We start from the raw sequence: 21,416 nt of genomic DNA on the forward strand, positions 1-21,416 counted from the left end.
CTCAAGTTCAGAAACACATGTTGGTTCCTATTTGATAGGTAAATAAGAACCTTATAATAAATAAAAAATGCTATATAAATAGATAGCTATTTCAGGATAGAGAGATAATATTGTTCATCTCAGATAAATCACATGTCCTGATTGTATGATCATGGGCAAGTCATTTTATATTTCTGTGTTTTAGTTTTCTTATCTGTTATAGAGAGTAATACTCATATCACCCACTGTTTTGGGGCATTGAGAAGAAAGTACTCTATAAACCTTATAAAATTTTGCTCTAAATATTTGAGTTACCTGTCACTGATTCTTTGATATCTTTGACTTGTATAGAGCTTTTATTCATAATGACTATAGCCCATTTATTTCTTTCCATAAATCTTTCACAAAGGCTTTACTCAATGTGATCTTCCAGGTCTTTTATACTTCGTGTTATTACTCATTCTTGAGTTAACACTACCTCCCCCTACATACACACCTGCCCCACAACATACATCTCTGATGAAGTTTCTTATGCAACTTCTGCACCTAAGTAATCTATGGTAACATAACTGTAAACTAATTAAATTCGTGTCTTTCCCTTGTTCTTTACATAATGTACCATTTTGATTCTTCTAAAATTAAGGTGTTATGGAATTACTTGGTGAATAATACAATTGTGGTATCCCATAATAGGAACACACTGTGTATTCTGTGGTGGAAGTATTTTGATTGATAATAATAAGAACGATGTAGAATAATATAGACTTCACAATTTGTAAGACACAAGAAAGGAATGGAATGTGAATAATTTAAATTTAATAAATATTTTTAATGCAAAGGTAATAATAATTTACAAGTTCAGGACACTTTAAGTTTTCTTTGTTTAATACATTTTGTTTCAATAAATCAAAAAAGTAAGGGATTACCTACCCCCAATATAATATTTGAGAACAATTACACAAAATACCACCAAAAAAGTGACTAGTGAATTCTTACATACTAAACCATAAAATTTTGTTATTTACTTTTTGTGAAAATAAAGGAAATTTGCAAATTTTAATTTTAACTAATACCATTATCATTGTTGGTACTTAACCTGAAATTTATTTGTTTAAATAGTTGTAATTAGTGTACATATTCTTATTTTTGTTCTTTTCCCATTTTGCATAATTTCAAATGTCTTTCTACAAATCTTTGAATTGTTCATATTCATCATACATACTAAGAGTGTGGTGATATAATATGATATTATAAGTTGACTTAAATCTATATTTCTCTGATTAGCAGCAATTTTGATTATTTTTCATGTGGTTGTTAACATTTTTTGTACTTTCAGAAAATATCAATTCATATCCTTAGGCCACTTATCTATTGGGAAGTGTTTCTTAATATTCTAAATATGAATTACTTCTAAATAGATTTTGGATGCTAAAATTATATTAGAGATTTTTGATATAAATATTTTCTCTCAGTCTCTAGTTAAATCCATTTAAATTCAGAGAAAAGTTAGATTTGGTTCTCTTTATATCTCCTCTATACAATTTTTATTATTTGCATTTATAATTTCACTAGTATCAACTGAATCTTTTGACTGTACAAATGTATATATCCATATCCACACAAAATACGGACCTTCAGTTTCTATAATACTGACAAATCTTTTCATGCTTTTCATGATTATCCGCCAGAAAGATGATGAATTTAACCAGAGGCTTCTCCATTCAAGCAAAAATAATGGTCTCCTCTAAGCTGTCCTACAAACTCATCTTCTTCATTGTTTCCCTTCTATGAGGGGTTCTACCATAATTCTAGCCACTGGTTCCTTCCTATCCGTCATCAAGTGAAACATCAAAGGTAAAACACTGAAGAGATGACAACTTTCTACTCCTTCAAATGTGTGGCCAGAACCAGATTAAAATGATTTTTAATATGTTTATGTATTAGTAAAATATATATATATATATATATATATATATATATATATATATATATATGAAAATGTATGGTTTTCTAAATCAATATGCAGTCCATAAGAATCCTTACCTATGACTTATTGGTTCTTGTTTTTATTTGAGTTTGGTATTATTGCTTTAAAATCCCATTTAACATCTTAAGGTTTGCATAGAAAAAACTCTAGTACTGGATTCTTCTCCAAAAAACGCTGAAAATTTTCAGTCATATTAAAAAAAAACTACTCTCTCTCTCTCTTTCTCTCTCTCTCTCTTGTATTAGGACTTTTGGAAATACACAAATTTTTCTTGCTTTATAAAATGTATTATTTCTTTTCCTCTAATTTAATTTCTCATCATCAATTAGAAATCATGTACAATTTGAACTGGTATTTTCTGTAGTTTTATCTTAGATTGAACAATTTCATTATTATACAATCTACCTTTTAGTTAAAATTTCCCCCAGAATGTTCCAAATAGTTAAATCTTATATTTATTTTGTTTTCCTTTTTAATGATTTCAATTAGGTTTTTATAGATAATCAGAATAATTCTTGTTGAACTTAAAGTTCATCTGGAAAATCCAATTTCACTTTTGAAGGGTTTGTTGCCACTGTTATATTCTATCCTTCTGTCCTTTTTCTGTTTTCTTTTATCTCACAAAATTTCTTCCCTCTACTGGAAATATTTTTCTCATAACTTAATTTTTCATTCATTCATTTTTCTGTGAAGTGGTTCCTATTACCCATACCTTTAAAATTTCTTTCCTTTATCCTCTATTTTTTTGGTTGTCATTGTATTTTATTTGTTATAGCTGTTGATGAAGGGGACCTGGGCTTAGTCATAACATTCACTTGACATTATAGAAATTTCCAAAACACAATATCTTTTGTGATCTTCAAAATAATTGTCCATTGGGACAGACAATGAAGATTTTATCATCGACATATATATATATATATATATATATATATATATATATATATATTTTTTTTTTTTTTTTTTTAACCTTAGGTTCCCCTGACTCCAGGAGTAGTGCTCTATCCACTGTGCCATCTAGTTGCCCAGTCATAGACATATTTTTTTTTTAACAAGTGACAAAACTACAGCTTCAAGGGATTAAGCTATTTAATCAAGGTCACATTGCTCATAAGTGGCAGAACTGGATGGTAATAGAATCTAGATTTTCTCACTCTGGGACCAGTGTTCTTTCCATTACATTATTAGATTTAGGAATCAGATGGCTGACAAAAAATAAGGAATCTAAGTTATAGAAGTAGTTATTACTATGAAATAACTATACATGAGAACCTACCTTGTTAAATTGAAGAAAATAGTATGGATCGTCTTCTATGATGAGAAAATCATATTTTCTTGCCAGCTAAAAATATTAAAGTAATAGAATTATTTTTTAAGAGCTATTTGGAAGTTAAACTTAATTAGCAAGTCAATTTCCTACATCTGTATCTATCCTATGAGGTGTGAAAAACTCTTAATGAGATTCTTTTTCAAACAGAAAAATTAGTATTAGTAAAAAGGCACCCTCTTTAAAACATACATGCATATATATGTATATGCACATATAAATAAATAAATATAGGGCTAGATATTCCATTCCAATCCAATATTGCCAGTTAGTCAATAAGTCTACTATATGCCAGATAGTGAGCAAAGTACAGGGGATATAAAGAAAAGTAAAAGAAGTCCATACTGTGGTACTCATAACCTAATGGGAGATTTTTCTTTTTACTAACTTATTTTAAGTTACTTACATTTTTACTTTTCATTTTTCCTTTAAAAATGTTCACTGAAAAACCACGGAGAACTGATGGGTGCCTAAGACTAATATTACAAAGTATATATTTTAATTGGAAAGCTACAGGTTGAACTTGAACAAAAAAGAGGAAGCTATATATAATAGAGACCATGGTTTCATTTATTATCCTCTTCTGTTCTAAGTTATATTTAGGGAAATATGACTATTTTACACACAACATTTGTTGTATGTAAAGAATAAAACAAATAGGAAAAAACCCTAAAGAATGTATCATCTTTATTTTTTAATAGAGATAATTCTTAATGACAAGAGAATCACAGAGTTGTCAGGAGAGAAGGAAGGTTAAAAATATAAAATACAACAATATATTACAAAGTAAACTTGGGGGCAATTAATAATGAATGACCTCATAAGTATGTACCTCAGACATAGACCAAGTCATCCACAGAAAACAGAAAGGGGGAAAAACTTCATAAATATTCAATTGTAGATTTGTACTGGTTTAATTATTTGTCATTTTGGTTATAGCTAGTTTATGGACTTAGCAATAATATAGCAAACAGGGGATTTCTTCCTGATAATATTTGTCCCCTGTCTTAGCATTCAGACACTCACCAGGTGATAGCTATTCGTGTGTACTCAGATTTAGAAATCTTCTCTTACTCAGAACTTTTCATCTTATTAGAAAAATGACATTTTCTCTTCCTTATTCCTTTTCTTTCCATTATGTCTATTCATCATGAGGTATAAAGTTGTATTTCTGGAGGAAGGAAGTAGCTAACATTCTTTTCAAGAGAATCCAGTACTAAGATTTCAATCCCAGTGTGTAAACTCCCTCTCCCAAATGCAGACTGTTAACTCATTTATAATTATAATCTTAGAGAATTGCCTGAGATACTGACTTGCTCATGGTTACATATCCAGTATGAGTTAGTCAAGAAGTGAACTCTGGTATTCCTGTTTATAAAACCAGCTTACTATTAACCATGCCATGCTGCTTCTGGAAACTAACAGAATAGAAACAGGAATAGAGGCTCAAGTGGTAAGAGAGAGTCTCTTGAAGTACCTCATATATTTCCTTTTTGCGTTCATATGTTAATGATGTTCCTGTAGGATTGCTGCCATTGGGAACCGTGTAAAGGAATTTGGGAGTCTGTCTTTCAGGGTTCTGTGCATCCTCTGGTCTCCATCTGGAAAGTGCTGCTCGGAGAGAATCTGGAATAACCCCATATTGGTCACTGCCAACACCGATAATGTTGCAGCCCAATGGTCTCAGCTGTTGAGAAGACATGAACAAAGGAAATCCAAGATCCAGTCGAACAATTCACAGTTTAAAAAAATGAATGGCCACGGTGTTCGAGTGTGATATTAATGAGAGCTTTGTGCTCATTATCTAGGACTTGAATTCTTTTATAATTGGGCCTTAGACAAGTCACTTCTCAGCTGGGTCTCAGTTACTTCACTTATGAAATGAGGGGAATTGGTCTTGATCTTTGTCTTCTAGCTCTAAATCTGGAGTCCTGTTGAATGACTGAGTCCATGTCTCTTCTTTTTCCAGCATCCTCTTTTTGCTAAAGTTTTTTGGACATAGTAGAATCCCAGTGAACACTTATTTGGGCCAATTGTAATGCACAATTAACTATGTGAAATGTTCCATATGCCAATACAATGGCTCACACTTATAGGGCACTTTAGATATTGGTATCCCTCCTTCCCCCATTTTCCATTTCTCCAACACAAATAAATTCACTAAGTTGTGCACAGGCACATGGTGAGTAAGTGATAGAGAGATGCTTCAAATCCTGGACTAATTTTAACATCAAGCCCATGCTCTTTCTACCCAGCTATGTTGTTTTGATGACTCATTAATTACTTTCAAGGATGAATGTAGTTTTATAGATGCCTTATGGTATCCAATAAATAAAAAGAAATCAGGGAAAATGATTTGAATTCCAAGAGATACATTGATCAAGTTACCTTCCCAGATACATACTAACAAAAGAAAAGCAAATATTCCTTCTATTAGTTAAATGTAAAATTATATACCAACAGATAACCATTTATGCTTTCTTTGTAATGGCAGGAATCTTAGGGCCATTGATCAGACCTACCATGGTTAAGTCATTCTAATAAGTCCATCCTAATATAGTAAATTACTTACTTTCAATGATATCAATCATACTATTTCTATAGTATTTTTATAGCTCTAAATAAATTTCCTTATAATTATTTGAACCTATAATATCTGCTTTTTTCAGATGATACTCTTTTCAATTTTTCATATTGTTCAATATAAATCTTTGAAGTAGATGTTCAAAAACATTTACTTTTTTCAGATATTAATACTTAGCCTTACTGATTCTGGGTAAAAGGTATCAAGTTTTGTTGTTGCAATGTTCAGAGGAAAATCCCCCAAAATAATCAAACCTTACACATCTATCACAATCTGGAAAATGCTTTTGCATGCTTTATCACATCTAAGTCCTATAACCCCAAAATATATAAGTATTGTTACCCCCAATTCAGAAATGAAGACATTAAAATTCAGAGAGGTTATGTGACTTGTCTTAAATCATACTGCTAAGAACTGGCAAACTACAACCTGAAATTATGCTATGTGACCTCTAAGTCAGTACACCCAGCATGGTGCCACACTGGTTTTATAAGGAAGAACAAAAAAGTAAGTGGATTTCATAACTTAAAAAAGAAGGAAATACAGTTATTATCAAACACACTCACAGCTGCCAGGGTTCCTGGATAAGCAGGTGCATCCAAGAGGACATTATCTCCAGGGTTAATGAGCATCTCAAATACCTAATAAAACAAGCATCCTTTAGCTTACAACTATATGTCTTCTGAATTTCTAAGCAATTTATTAGTACAAGAAACAATTTAGTCCCATAGAGAATAACTAAATTCTACACTAAGGAAAGTGAATTTTTTTTTTTAAATTAAAGGCTGCCAGTGTATAGGAAAAAAATTTCAGTTGAGAATCACAGAAGTAAAGAGACAAAGGTAAAGGCAGGTAGTGAGATGGACTTGAGTAACAGTTCCCTCTTTGCTGTGCTAGAATCCTTTATTCCTGATAATTAGCTAAAACCTTGTCATGGTCTTCTAACTCTGCAGAAATAGAGATTCTATTTCTTTTCAGAGGTCTCATGGGGTAGATGGAAATAAGCATGTGCTCCATTGAGTCTTCAGTGGGGCTTTTCAGTTAATTGTCTCCAAAGTCTAGTCATTCTGTCACCTAACTGGTCTCCAACCAACTGAATGTTAAATAAGAAGCATCAGAAAAGTGAGCTTGGGGAAAATTAAAATCCCTTCAGTCATTTAAAAAATTCTTTGGCATACTATAACAATAGAAACTGGAATGAAATAGAATTATGAAATCACAGATTTCAAGCTACTGTTAGAATATATAGCATAGTATTAATAATATGAGGTAAAATGAGCCTTCATTTTTATATTTATTTCTTTTTCATTTTTCTTTCTGGTACATGTTGACTAATCAGTTGAGATATAGTTTACAATTTACTTATTACCATTTCACTTACAAATGATCTTATTTTGAGAAGTCCTTTTCTAGCAGTACTGGAAGCCATGATCAGCCTTATATCATCCTCAGACTACATGATATAGTTAAAAGGATTTAGGCCCTTAAGTGAGCCACACTGCAAAAATCCTTTCCAATGCTTTACCATGCTGTGGAAATAACTATGAGCTCTCAGAGGCTATACTAATTAAGCACAAGTTCTGGAAGATTCCACCAAGTTGGAAAGGCTTCAAATATAGTTACGGTGACAAATTGAGTTTGCTATGCTGGAAACAACATAATTGTGAAGAAGCTCAATGACACTAGACTGAGCCCTAAAGGGTGGATCATTTGGCTATGAAACAGAGAGACCTAAGATAATAGCCCTCAGGGAGTGTCCATATAGGCAGTGATGGTGACAGAGTGACAGAAAAGGGGCAGAGGGTAACAAAAATTATATGGATTTTAGGCAAATTAGAAACATTCATTTAACCATGGATATTTAAAAGTGAGAGTATCATCCAGTGACTAAAGATAAGGGAACTGATTAGTCTCAATACTGATATTCTTGTACATAATATCAGAAAATATAAAGAAGATGCAGACAAATGGAACAATGTTCATATATTCTCTTGAAAACAAATGCAAATAACATGCAAAAAATGCAATGCAAATAAAAGACATGGTGACATGCCATCATATAGCCAAAGGAAAATAAATTTCACTCATAGTCCTGGCTATCTTTTGATCATCTACTATTGGTCATTTCTTGTGGAAAGCTCATGATAAGTCTAAGCTATAAGACAATTGTAGTTTAAGGTAAGATCTATTGCAAGTAACAAAGAAATAAAGAAATTTTATGAAAAAGTTGATTAGATCCTTCCAATTAGATCATCCTATATGCCAACATATACATAAATATTCAGAAACTTTATTATAAAAGTGAGCATGTTTAAGCATGGTGAAAAATTATGTTGGAAAATATGGTTTGAGCCTAAAAATTAAAGGCAGCCAGAAATTTCCTGCTAACTCAGAAGACTCACATTTGTAAATCATAAACAATTTATTCAAGAAGAGGGTCAGAATACAAGACTTCACTGTTACTATTGTTTTTAGATTTAAAAAAAAGTGACTCAGAACAAAATGTACCTTAAAAGTTGTTCCCCAATAAGGTGTTTCCTATGCAATTTGTTAAGATCGTTCAAGATTCTTTGCTAGATACAATGACAAAATATAGCTTTGATTAATGATTTTTTGATTATAAAATCATACAAACTATAAAATAAGGAAATACAGACTTCAAAGTGTTCATCAATACTATACAGAATGGCTTCTACAATAGTATGAGAGAGATTTCTTACAGCTAGTGAGGTTTTCCAAATATTCTAGTTTTTAGATGTCATTGTGTTCTTTACATTAAATCCCTCAATATCATGGGGACTCCTCTATGAGATCTACAACAACTTCTCAAAAGAAACTAATTTAGTAAGTAATATTAGGAAGAGCTAAGTGAAAGAAGAATGCCCATAGAATGATGAGCAGTTTGATGAGTAGTCCTTGGATTAGTTTACCGCATAAATAGCTTCAAAAATCCTGACTGATGGCCATCATGAAGTAGGCCTATAAGAAGGATGAGTTTGGCTGTATTAGAAAAACTGCAGCACTCTTATGGAACAACATAAACTCCAAAGAATCAAAATTGAGAGTGACTCAAAAGGTGATAGTGATACACTTGTTGGAAATGAGTCAAATTATAACAAATTATCAAGGAAGAGTTGGTGGTATAAAAGATAAACCATGTATCACTGAAGAAAGAAATAGGGGAGTAATAAGAAAAAAAAAATGAAAAAGTAACAGATATAGGAAATGAGTCACCAATGCCAGAAGTTGTTAAAGTATCTAGAGCAGAGGTTCTTTTTGTATCATGGATCTTTTTGGCAGACTGGCAAAGGCTATAAACTGTTGTATATTTCAGAGAGATGAATATTTTTAAGTTCATAAAATAAAATGCATAAGATTTTAAAGGGAAAGGAAAAGGCAGTTACATTGAAAAATAATTTCCCAAATATTTTTCATTGTTCAGAGTTTCAGAGTTCATTGACACTCAGACCAAGAACCCCTGAACTAGAAGAAGAGCTTCAGTACAGCAGATGGGAAGATAATAGAGGATATGGGGAAGGCCATGCATGAACAAGAAGCAGAAAGAATGAGAAAATCTGTGATTTGCCCATATTAATGACTTAAGGATATACTGAATCATATTTATTCAGTAATGATAATATTCTAAAAAAAATTTGTATTATTTGATGAAAGGAAGAAAAAGTATAGAGAATCAATTCAAAAGTCATTTCTATTTGGTTTAGATAGACAGTGGGCAATATACACACCCCTCATTTGTCTCATTCCTTAGTCTTAATGTCAAAGCCTAAATGAGTAAATGGCATTCTCCAGAATCTACAACATTCCATTTATGGATAACCAAGAGGTGCACATGTTTATAAATATATTCAATTCTACCTATAGGATCCATATTCTTTTCAGTCTTACTTTACAAAGGCCTTCTTGACTTCCAGTAGTGACACATACATCCATTTGCCCTTGGGCAGGACTGAACTGGGCAGTGTGGGGCTTGTGGAGGCTAGTCTGGAACTTTTTCAGCCACGACAACAATTCTGGAATCCTAAAACATAAATTAAATTTCAATATTTGTTTTTCCTCAATGCATAATTCATTCTATATTATTCAGAGACAGGCTTATACAGGTTACCTCGAAATTGCCTTTGGGCACCTTGCAGCGAAAAATGTTTTCAATTCAACTCAACAAATGTTTGTTAATCACCTAAGATGAGTGAGGCATAGTGTGGTTAAAGATAAAAACAGAAGAGTTCCTGACCTGCTTTCAAGGAATTTATATTGCATTGGAGGAATGGATTAGTTTATTTTGCCACTGAAGACAGGATTTAGAAACTGAAAGGAACTTTCTTGTTCCACTCCCTCTTTTTTAAGATGAGGAATATGAAGCTCATGAGGTTGTGACTTGCCCAACATCACAACAGATAGTGTCACTGACAGAATTCAAGCCTATTTTCTGACTTCAACTCCATAAGTAAATACAAAGTCAGTATATATAGGGTGCTCATGTAATTTCAAGGTGAGTGGAGAGAATGCTAATGATTAGAAGAGATTATGAAAGACCTCATGTAAGTGATGGCCCCTGAGCTATGTTTTGAAAGAAGTTGTAATAGGGATTCTACTAGTCATAGCTCTTAAGGGAGTACATTTCAATCTATAAAATGACATGAATTCATTGTAATGTTAATGTGTAGGACACCAGCAAGTCAGTTTGACTGTACTAAAGAGTGAAAGAAGGGGAGTAATAGAAATAAGAATGAAAAGGGAGGTGGAAATTGATTTATGGAGGTAGTGATTTTAATCAAAGAGCAAAGGGAACACTTTAATAAAGACCAAAAAGATATACAACTTTACAACTTCATTTATATAACTTAATTTATCTAAGTCTTTTGTGTGCTTTGGAGGTCCATCCCCAGGTACTTTATGCATTTTGTAGTTATTTGGAATGGGATTTCCCTTTCTATTTTTGCTTCTTGGCTTTTGTTATTGTCTTATATAAAAACTGTTGATTTTTGAAGATCTATTTTGTGTGTGTGTGTGTGTGTGGACTTATTTTGTGTAACTGTTGAAATTACTAATTATCTCATTTAGTATTTTTGCTGATTTCCTAGAATTTTCCAAGTAAATTAGCAAATAGGGATGATTTTTCTCTTCTTTTTAACTTTTCTTTCTGCATTTAATTTCTAATCTTTTTGCTGTTGCTAGCATTTCCAAAACTATGTCAATAACAGTGGGGAGAATGGATATCTTTGCTGCATTTTTGTATTAGGGAAGATCTTTAATTGTATCCCCACTTCTTATGATGCTTGCTTTTGATTTTAGAGAGTTGCTTGTTTATAGTTGGCCATAATAAATGATATTTTGGACAAATTCCTATAGTCTGTTTGATAAGGTATTTTAAAAGTTTTGAGTCAATATCTATTGATGATACAAGCTGATAATTCTCCTTTTGTGCTTAATATTTCCCTGGTTTAGGTATTAGGATAACATTTGTCTCACAAAAGGATTTTGGTAGGGTGATTTCTTTCTCCATTTTTGAAAGTAATTTGACAAATTGGTACTAATTATTTTTTAAAAAGTTTGATAGATTTCTCTGGTGAATCCAAACAGAATCAGGAGTTTTTTCTTTGGTAATTGCTTTTCAGCTACATCTATTTCCATTTCTGAGATTGCATTATCTAAAACCCCTATTTGGCCTTCTGATAATTTGGGTATTTTATATTTTTGAAGATAATTCCTTTATTTCTTTTATGTTCTCAGTTTTGTTAGCAATGGCAAGCTTAACAGTAAAACCCAACCAAATAAACAAACAAAAAAACCAAACCAAAACCAAAAACCAATCAAACAAACAAAAAACCCTAAGAGTGTAGTAATGGTCCTATCACTTTTTGGCAAATAGAGGATTTTGCCATTGAATTGAAAGGTGTTTGCTCTTTGGAAGGAAAACTATGGACTGTTTGGATAGCTTACTTAAAAAGCTGACATCACTTTGCCGACAAAGGTCTTAATAATCAAAGTTATGATTTTTCCAATACTAATTTATGGCTCTAAGAGTTGTACTTATAAAGAAAGTTGAGCAACACAAAATTAATACTTTCAAATTGTAGTGCTGGAGAAAACTTGAGAGTCCCTTGCAGCTTGGAAAATCAAATTAGTCATTGTTTAAAAAAATTAATTCAAGTTATTTCTTGGAAGGGAAAATACTGAAGCTGAAACTTAAATATTTTGTCTACATAATGTGAAGATGAGAGTCAATAGAAAAGACCCTGATGCTGGGAAAGACTGAAAGCAAAAAAAGGGAATGGTAGAGGATGAGAGCGATAGATAGTGCCATGGAAGCAGCAAATATGAGCTCGGACAGACTTTGAGAGATAAAGTTTAGCATGCTATGGTCAATGGGGTCATGAAGAGTGCGACATGACTAAGTAACAACAAACCGTGCATACTATGTGTATGATTCTTCTTCTTCTTTTTTTTTTTTTTTTTATTCTTTTATCTGTGGTCATCTCATCTTGTTTATTTGCTATTTTTTTGATTTTAGTTTTGGTGTTTTCCTTTTTTTTTTTTTTTAACAGATTATTAGTTTTGTTTCTTTAAAAAAGCAGATTTACTTATCTTTTCTAATGTGTTGATTTCCCCTCTAGCTATTAATAGCTCTTTTGCTTGTTTTAGTTTTAATATCTCCTCTTTTGTGCTTATTTTAGTTTTATTTCTTGGCTTCCTAATTTTAAAAATACATATTAAGTTCATTAATTCTCTCTTTTTCCATTTTGCTAATATGTTTGTAGAAATGTTTTTTTTCCCCTTGAGGAATGCCACATCTTAGAAATTTTGATATATTGTTTCATCATTATCATTTTCCCCCATATAATTATTGTTTCTATGATTTGTTCTTTGACCCACTCGTTATTGTTAAATTTTCTTTTGGTTCTGTCTTTTATTTGTGGTTCCTGAACCAATGACTTTTCATTTTTAATATATAATATTATATATTTAATATAATATAATATATAATATATTTATATAAATGATGTATTATTTCTCTCTTTTTACATGTGCTTGCAATATCACTGTATTCTATTAAACTGATTTTACTTTTGATAATTTCTTGCTATTCCATTTAGGAAACAACAAAAGTATTTTAATTCATCAGCTTCATTTAAAGAAAGTTTCTGTGGGTAAGTCATCTGCTTATATAAGCAGTCAGGTATATTACTTTTGGAGAATTAAGTTGCTGTTCTGAACTTGTAATAAAATTTACTTCTAATCACAATGGTACTTTTTCTTGTTTCTGAAAATCCATAAAGGGGATTACCAACATTCGTGGATTATAGATTATCAGTCTTCCTTAGATGGACAGTTGAATGAGGAAATAAACAGAGAGATTAAATTAATATAATCTATCAGTGGTGGAATCCCAGGAGGAAAAATAGTCTTAGATAAGACTCTCAATCCCGATATTCTACATAAATAACGATAGCTAACATTTATATAGCGTTTTATGGTTTGAAAAGTTATAGCTATAGATAAGATATAAAATGATAGGTATCTTTTAATAAAAGATAATTATTTATATCCTATAAAATTATATGTTTGTGTGTATGTGTGTATACATATTTAGATACATATATATGTATGTCTAAAACATTATCTTTAAAAATAATGCTATGAGGTAGGTCATATTATTATTTTCATTTTATTGAGAAAACTACTGATGTTAAGTGAGGTTAAGTGACTTGCTTAGAACAAAAAAGCTAGAAAGTGTCTAAGGTGGGATCTGACTTCAGGTCTTTGATTCCAAGTCTGGCATTGTAATCACTGTGTCCCTTAACTATCAATATGTTTCCATGTAACAAAATCCCTGCCACCCAAATTAACTGTGAACTTGTGGGAGGCCTCAGATTGTAGAACAGTTGTAAGAAAATGCAAATGGAGGGTTTTGAATGTGCAGATGTTGCAAAGGAAAGAATAAGGCCGGGGTGTTCCTGAGCAGTACAAGTGCATTGGATGATGATTTACTCCCATGTCTGAGGTGGGTGAGGTTGCACTGTCTAGGCAGGGAGTTGTGAGGGTTCCTGAGAGATGGTTGGGAGCTTTGGGCCACCCAAGTGGATTGATGATGCAAGGGAGGGTGTGATGGAATTGTGATGAAACAGGAGACCTTAAGATGACCTGTGAATTCAGGGAGGGGAAAAAAAAACAACAAAAAACAATTTGGGAAAAACCCTGAAACAGAATGAACTGAAACAGAATGTAGAGACTGAAAGGGGAGGGGCAACACAATGCCTGGAAGGAACTTTTTAATCCTTTTAACCTGTGCCAAGTCATCTGAGTAATGGAAGACTGGCCCTGTCCCCTACTTTGTCTCTATACAATCTGTACTGTTCAATTCTTTCAGACATTAGTAAAAATACTTACGTACCTTCCTCTCCTTTGCAGAGGTGGATGATTTTGGGTGGAGAATATTGCATTTAGTGTCAGGCTTTTTCAATGTGTTGTGGATTACCTTTTTTTTTTTTTTTTTTAAATTTTAGTTTTCTGTTATAAGGGCTGATTTTCAAGAAAGAAATGTCAGTGTTACCAAAAAACAATCATTTTATAATCTTGAACAGACTGTGTGGGCGTCGAATATAGTGGACATTAAAGAAGGTGGAAATGAGGACAGCTAGATGGCACAATAGACAGAGCACCAACCCTGAAGTCAGGAAGACTCAAGTTCAAATCTGACTTCAGACATTTAACATTTCTTGCTGTGTGATCCTGGTCAAGTCACTTAATCCCAATTGCCTCAGAGGGAAAAAAGATGGAAATGGAAGAAAGCCATGAATGCCAGGGACAAGATCTTTAGAGGAGCCTCTTCTCACCATTGCACTTCTCTTAATTTTAATCATGAGTGGTGGCAGCTGAAAGTTAACTAAGAGACAGGGGCAAAAGTCCAGTTAGGGAGGTCTTTTTGTTGCAGAGTAGGCTGAGATAACTTCATTGCATCATATGCAATGTCTTCATCCACAAATCCTACATCCAAAGTGTTGTCAAGACAACAGGTTGAGTAAGGTTGTAAGTAAGTTGTAAGTAAGTAAGTAAGTAAGGTTGAGTAAGACAGGGATAGGGCCTGGATTTTTGACTTCATTCGCCTAGGGAGCTCTGGGTGAAGAAACTCTCTCTGTCAAAGTTGCTGTTCAGCCATGTTTGACTCTTTGTGAGTCAAACTTTGACTCTTTGTGAATCCACTCTTGTGAACCACAACATATTAGTACTGTTTACGGGGTTTTCTTGGCAGAAGGTATTAGAATGGTTTGCTATTTCCTTCTGATTAAGATTAAGGTAAACAGAGGTTAAATGATTTTCCCAGAGTCACACAACTAGTAAGTGTCTAAGGCCACATTTGAATTCGGTGCCTCCAGATTCCAGGGCCACTGCTCTATCCACTGAGCAACCCAGCTGCCTCAATTAAAGTAGTAGGAAGCATTTTGTAATATAAAATTTTTGCCTAGAGCAGAAGTGTTAAACATGGGCCAGGCCACAGGCCCAGTACTCCTGAGTATAATCTCCAACAACACTAAAATATAATTGGGAAAATTTTAGAAAATAAATAAAAACATAACAGAACATAGATAATTGTTACAATGTAGTTTTCTAGGTAAATATATGGCTACCGGGATCCTTATATACAGTTTAATGGTCCCTATTTCTATCTGAATTTGATACCTTTGCCTTTAGAACACTTTTAGGCAAATTAATTCTTCCAAGGTCATCTATCCCTTGAGTATCAGTGATGGGATTCCTAGATTCAATTCCAATTCTCTATTTATTCATTAAACCTCATTCCTGACTCATTCAAGGTTATAGTGTGAACTATTTCCTAAACTTCAATACATAATATTTGTAAAGGGCATCAAGACACTATGTACATGTCAGTTATTCTAGGTATTGTCATTATTATTCTATCCTCGGGCTTCAGAGTCAAGTAAAAAATTCTGGCTTGGCCAATCATACCACATTTGATCCCTTAAAGGACTATAGGAGTGTGCTGAGAGTGTGGTGTTATGGTCAAGGACAGCATGTTCTTAGTGTTGAAAGAAGCAAGGATGGGTTTTTAACCCTCAAATTTTACAGAGACAAAATGAATAATTCTGCAGAACACAGTGTTCTGAATTGCATTTTGGAGTCTCTCCCAGTGTTGAAAGAAAAAAAAAAGAACATAGTTAATTATTGGAGAATTCTTGGGAAACAGGTTGAAGAGGATCTCAAAATTATTTAGTTATCATTTGGTCAAAATGAAACTTTTGAGCTATGTAGAAATCTCCAGAAAGCCTATTTTATCTTTTGGTACACCTAGTCACAAAAAAGAAATGCTGGGAATGGAAGGAAAGTTAAAATTGTTCCTGTGGTGAGTGGGAGGTATTCTCAAGAGTCTCCTGCTCCTGTATTTCCATTCTCAAACTCTTTATTTCTCCTTGTCCTCATGTATGCTTTTACAGAAAACAACTGACCATTATTTTAATTATCATCTTGAATAAGGTCACAGCATAAGACATTCAAAGATGGAAAGGACTTTTAGAGGTCAGCTAGTCCTTAGTTCTTTTTAAACTGTGATTTGGGACCTCATCTACAGTCTTGTAACTGAATATGGGAGTTGTAAATTATGATTTATTGTCAGTATATGCTTGATTTGTATAGCTATTTTATATATCTATATACCCAGTGCTATATAAAAATTTCTCAGGCAAAAAGGGGTGTCACAAGTGGAAAAAATTTAAAAAGCTCTTGATCTATTCGAACTTCCTCATTTTATAGAAAAAGAGACTCAGAGAAATTAAATGACTACCCTGAAGTGACAGAAATGATGTAGCAGAACTGGGATTTGAATAGAGGTTTCCTCATAGCAAATCTAGTTTGGTAGCACATTGTATCCCAACTATGTCCCTAGGTCAATGTTGAAGGGAAATCCAGAGAAAGCAATCCAGAAAGAATTGAATGCAATCAAGTGGGATTATAGAAAGAGACCAAAACAAGCAAGGAATAAGAGTGAAAAGTCATGGGCAGCTAGGTAGTACAGTGGATAGAGGAGCAGCCCTGAAGTCAGGAGAACCTGAGTTCAAATCTGGCCTCAGACACTTAACATTTCCTAGATATGTGACCCTGAGCAAGTCACTTAGCCCCAATTGCCTCAGCAAAGGCAAAAAAAAAAAAAAAAAAAAAGTGAGAAGTCAGGAAGGAAAGAACTAGAAAGGAAGGAAAAGCAAGGTATTGTACTGAAGAAGACAGATTCTTTTCCCCATTCAAAACACTAGACTTATCTCATTTGCTAGTTGCTTTCATCTCCTTAATGAGAATCATTCATTGGTAGCTTTCGAAGACATTGAAAGGAACTACTTTATACAATCTCATGAAATGATGGTTTAATATAAGATTAACAGCTCACTTTCCCCCCACAACATTGAGGATCACAGTGTCTTGAGGCAAAAAGATCTTAGGGACCATCTAGTCTAATTCTTTTTTTTTTTTTTTTTTTTTTTTTTGTTATAGAGAATAGAATCTAAGGCCAAGGAAGGTTAAACTACTACATAGCTGTACTATATATACAATTGTTAGACACAATTGTTTCTAGGAAACTAGAAACAAGAAATTATTCTTGTATTTCACTAGCCAATAACTCACTATTTTCTAATTTAGCTTAAAACATCTCAGTTTGTTTTAAGTCAGTATATATGTGTGTTGTCCCTCTTTATGATTAAAAAAGCAAAATACAGCAACATTTATTATATATGTAAACTATAATCTCCTCTTCTAAATTTTTTGGTTTTGTTTAGTTTTTTTGTCCAGACCAGGCTCTTCATGGATGATATGGAAAACTCTATATTAGCAACAACCCAGTAACATATAACCTTAAAGGATTTCCCCAAGGTTAAAATGTGTCTTGTTCAGGGTCATACAGCTAGTATGTGTTGTGGGTACAACTTGAACTCAGGTTTTGTGACTGCTAGATTGGATTTCTAATCAATTATGCAAGATTTTCAGTCTCTTAGGCTGAAAGCTGGGACTTTACCAACCTTTCAATAAGCTGTATTTGAAATCAATCTTGTGATTCTCTTAAATACTATTATATCCACCACCTACAAGTCTAGTGCCCAAAGGGGTGTCTATTTTTAGTGAGGAGCAAAGATATAGAATGACTTTAAGTGTCATTCTGAAGGATTTTTAACAAAGCTTAGAATGTCTGTGTTTTTTACCTAACTACATGGCAGCATAAATTACAGAAATGGTCATTCTACTATAAGAAACTTCAAACTCAGCTACATAGAAATGACATTTAGAAAAAAGAAAATAGATTGTTTTTGTAGTAACAATTTCACTTGTACTTAATAAATGTTATTTTAATGAGTAGTCAGTAATATGAATATAAAACAGAAGTCTAGATTATGAGCAAATACTTCATTTGGAAAATTCAGAATTAGAAAAGTTTCAATGAAAAAATAAGGAACAAAGATAATCTTATTCAGTTTTATATTACTCATAATGCTTGGCAATTTTAAAGCATTTAGCATAGTGCTTGGCACATAGTAGGTGCTATATATATATATATGTAAATGTTAGCGTATTAGTTATTGTTATTATTATTATTTATTCCCTCTATTGCCAACCCCTATCGAGGTCATTTTTGTCTGTGGTGTTCTAATATGTAGCACATTGTAGCATTTAAACACCTGTTAAATTCAATTTAATTCCTGATCCCAAAGGTTCATTCTGTTTTTGTGAATGAGGGTTGCTTGGGTAATTTAGTGGATTTCAGAACTCACTATTGTGGTCCTCTCTACTGATTCATACTGAAACTCATTCATGCTAAGCTATCACTATTTTCCAATATTTCCCCTTCTGTTTCTGTTCCCCCAATCCTTCAATCTAACCTAGATAGAAGACTGTTAGAAAATAATATAATTAGCTCTGCTAAGCACAGAATTTACTATATTGCTGATAACGCTTGAAAATTAGGGCACAAAGTTACCATGTCATTTTTTGATAGCTACCCTGCTGAGGCAGAATATTGAAGTGCTCTCTTCATTAAATCTTCCCCAAATTCAATGGCAGTTCCATCTTCTATGGTGATTTTTGCAGTTTTAAAGGGGAAAGTGTTAGGATTTGGAGCTCCTCCAGCCAAGGAAATGAGTGAAGGTGGTGATTTCTGCATCAGTTCAGCTAGGGGAAACATGGAGAGGAGGAAATGACAAAAAATCTTTCATTACAGGATATCACTCTTTGTCATGGAAAGTACAAAACATGTTATAGACTGAGAAATTGCCTTTTTCCTTTTTCAAGATAAAGAACTCTCAATTTCATTGGAAAGAATGATCTTTTCAGCAAAGCTGATTGAGATCCCTCTACCCTTTGGTAATAGAACGGTAGACTCACCAATAATATTATGACTATGGGCAAATCACTTCTCCCTTCACATTTAAATGTCTTATTTCCTCATCTATACTTGGAGTAGTTTAGTTTCCTCATTGACAATTCTAGTTCTTACTCCATGGGGTTGTTGTGAGGATAAAATGAGATTGCAGTTAGTTAAAAGCTAAATAATGTCAGCTATTATTAGGTGGTCTTTACCTGATGCTTTTAATTTACAAATGAAATAAGATAATCCGAAAACTTCCTACTTGATTACACTTTGGATAATCTCCATTAACTTAAATACCACTGCTTACAGGAGATCTTTCTTGATCTCCTCAAGTCCTCAGATCTCTCTGTCTTGAAATCATTTTGTATTGTCCTTTATTTACTTTTTAATTTATAAATTGATATGTATATATGCATTTATAAATTATACTGCTTTATTTATTTACTGTGTATACAGGATGAAAGATCTGGAGCTGAAAGGGTTATTAAAAGTCATTTAATTCAAATATCTCATTTTCCAGACAAATGAGGTCCATAAAAATTAAGCAATTTTCCCAAGATCATAAAGGCAATGTGACATTGTTTCCTCCTGGTAGATTCAGTTTTCTTGAGGGAAGCAGTTTTCATTTTGTTTTTTATATAAATCCAATGCCTAGAATAGTTTCTCATATATGTAGCATCACAAGTGTTTGTTCAATTGAATAAAACCTTTTTTTAAAACAGTTTTGGTAAAATATTTTGATTTAATTTATGTTTTCCCCTACCCACCTTTTAAAGATGTGGGAATAAGTGAGTGACCTGAGTAAAATGTTCATGGCAGTGATGAGGAAGAGAAATAAAAACCTAGAATAATCAATTTATGATCCAGGAAACTAAATAATTAAGACTTGAATGTACTTGTCTAATTGTCGGAAACAACAGTCGCAAGCATCTGATAACAAAGAAACCACACTCACTCAGGAGTCGTATTGGAGAAGGTTTTCTTGCAGCACTCAGCGCTGTGAGGAATCGGGCGTAATTCATGTTTTTGAGTGATCAGAAAAGCATTCAAGGCTAGAAAAACAAAACAGTGAACCTCCTAGTATATGAATGCCAAGTTAGGCTCCCAAACTTTATTCTACACATAGCTGCTTTGTGTTCAGTTTGGTTTGGTGAAACAGCAACTGATAATTAATACTTTTATAGTATTTTTATAACCTCTGTCCTAAGTCAAGCAGTAGGTGACCTAACTCGTAAATGATGGAGGAAGGAAATAACACAATCTTTCAAAGGAAGACAATGACACAGAAATCATTATTTAAAACTATTTTGTGAATCATTAAGTTATTTATTAAATATCAGAATTATTTATTCAATATTAATATTAACAGCTAGCATTTGTAAGGCTTGCAAAGCCTTTTGTTTCTCCTAACGACCCTGAGAGGGAGGTGCTGTTTTAAAATCCAAGAAACTGAAGCAAACGGGGTAAAGTGATTTTCTCAGCGTCACAAGATTTTACGCGGACAATACATCTACATATATACAATCTGTGGATTAGCAGCCACTTTTAAAAGTCTGTATGAGAACTGGGATTATTTAGGCAGTGGCAAGGGGCCGGGGGCTGTATCTAGAGTTGAAGGAGGCGAGTTTCAGTCCTGGTTCTGTTATCAGTTCCTTGCAGGACTCCCGCCGAGTCCCTGAGGTCCTCTTAGATTTCCCCAAATGTAGAACACGTTTTAGTGGCTGCTGGAGTCTCTTCCAGCCGCCGTACGAAGCTGAGCCACAGACCTGCTCGTGCAAGTCGGCATCAGTTCGCAGCAAGCGTTAATTGTGCTCTCCTGCCCTGCGGTCCGAGGATAACCACCGCTATTAGCGCCTTTTCTGGGCTGGCTGAGGGAGGAGGGCGGGAGCGTGGAAGAGCCAACCCCGTGGGCTGTTCGGATTCCCGCCCCCTTAGCACCGCCCCCGAGCCGCAACGCCCCCTCCCCGCCCCCCCTGCTCTGGCCAATGGCGTGCGGCCCTGGGTTCCCCACCTCCTCACGTAGCCACGTGCCCGAGGAATATGGCGTTTCCCCCCCCCCCCCCGGCTGAGGTGGGGGAGGGGGAGAAAGAGAGAAAGGGAAAGAGAAAAGAAGGTACAAAGGAGGAAGGAAGGGGTAGGGGGGGTATCTAGG

At 33.6% G+C, this 21,416-nt stretch overlaps 1 protein-coding gene across 2 annotated transcripts in view; it reads right to left on the bottom strand.

Annotated features, from left to right (window-relative positions):
• Positions 1 to 21,416, bottom strand: part of AADAT (aminoadipate aminotransferase) — a 39,330-nt gene that overhangs the window by 17,535 nt on the left and 379 nt on the right. Inside the window, exons 2-7 of one of the 2 annotated variants that reach the window (XM_031944158.1) lie at positions 20,220 to 20,316; positions 18,897 to 19,065; positions 9,784 to 9,916; positions 6,444 to 6,518; positions 4,771 to 4,980; positions 3,243 to 3,308 (exon numbers count right to left, since the gene is read on the bottom strand). In XM_031944158.1, coding sequence (XP_031800018.1) covers positions 3,243 to 3,308; positions 4,771 to 4,980; positions 6,444 to 6,518; positions 9,784 to 9,916; positions 18,897 to 19,065; positions 20,220 to 20,286 — 720 coding nt within the window. In that variant the 5' untranslated portion in view covers positions 20,287 to 20,316. The remainder of the gene's footprint in view (positions 1 to 3,242; positions 3,309 to 4,770; positions 4,981 to 6,443; positions 6,519 to 9,783; positions 9,917 to 18,896; positions 19,066 to 20,219; positions 20,317 to 21,416) is intronic. The other variant, XM_031944157.1, reaches the window with a different exon arrangement.

The sequence above is a fragment of the Sarcophilus harrisii genome, chromosome 6 (genome assembly GCF_902635505.1).
Source record: "Sarcophilus harrisii chromosome 6, mSarHar1.11, whole genome shotgun sequence".
Classification (NCBI taxonomy): Eukaryota; Metazoa; Chordata; class Mammalia; order Dasyuromorphia; family Dasyuridae; genus Sarcophilus; species Sarcophilus harrisii.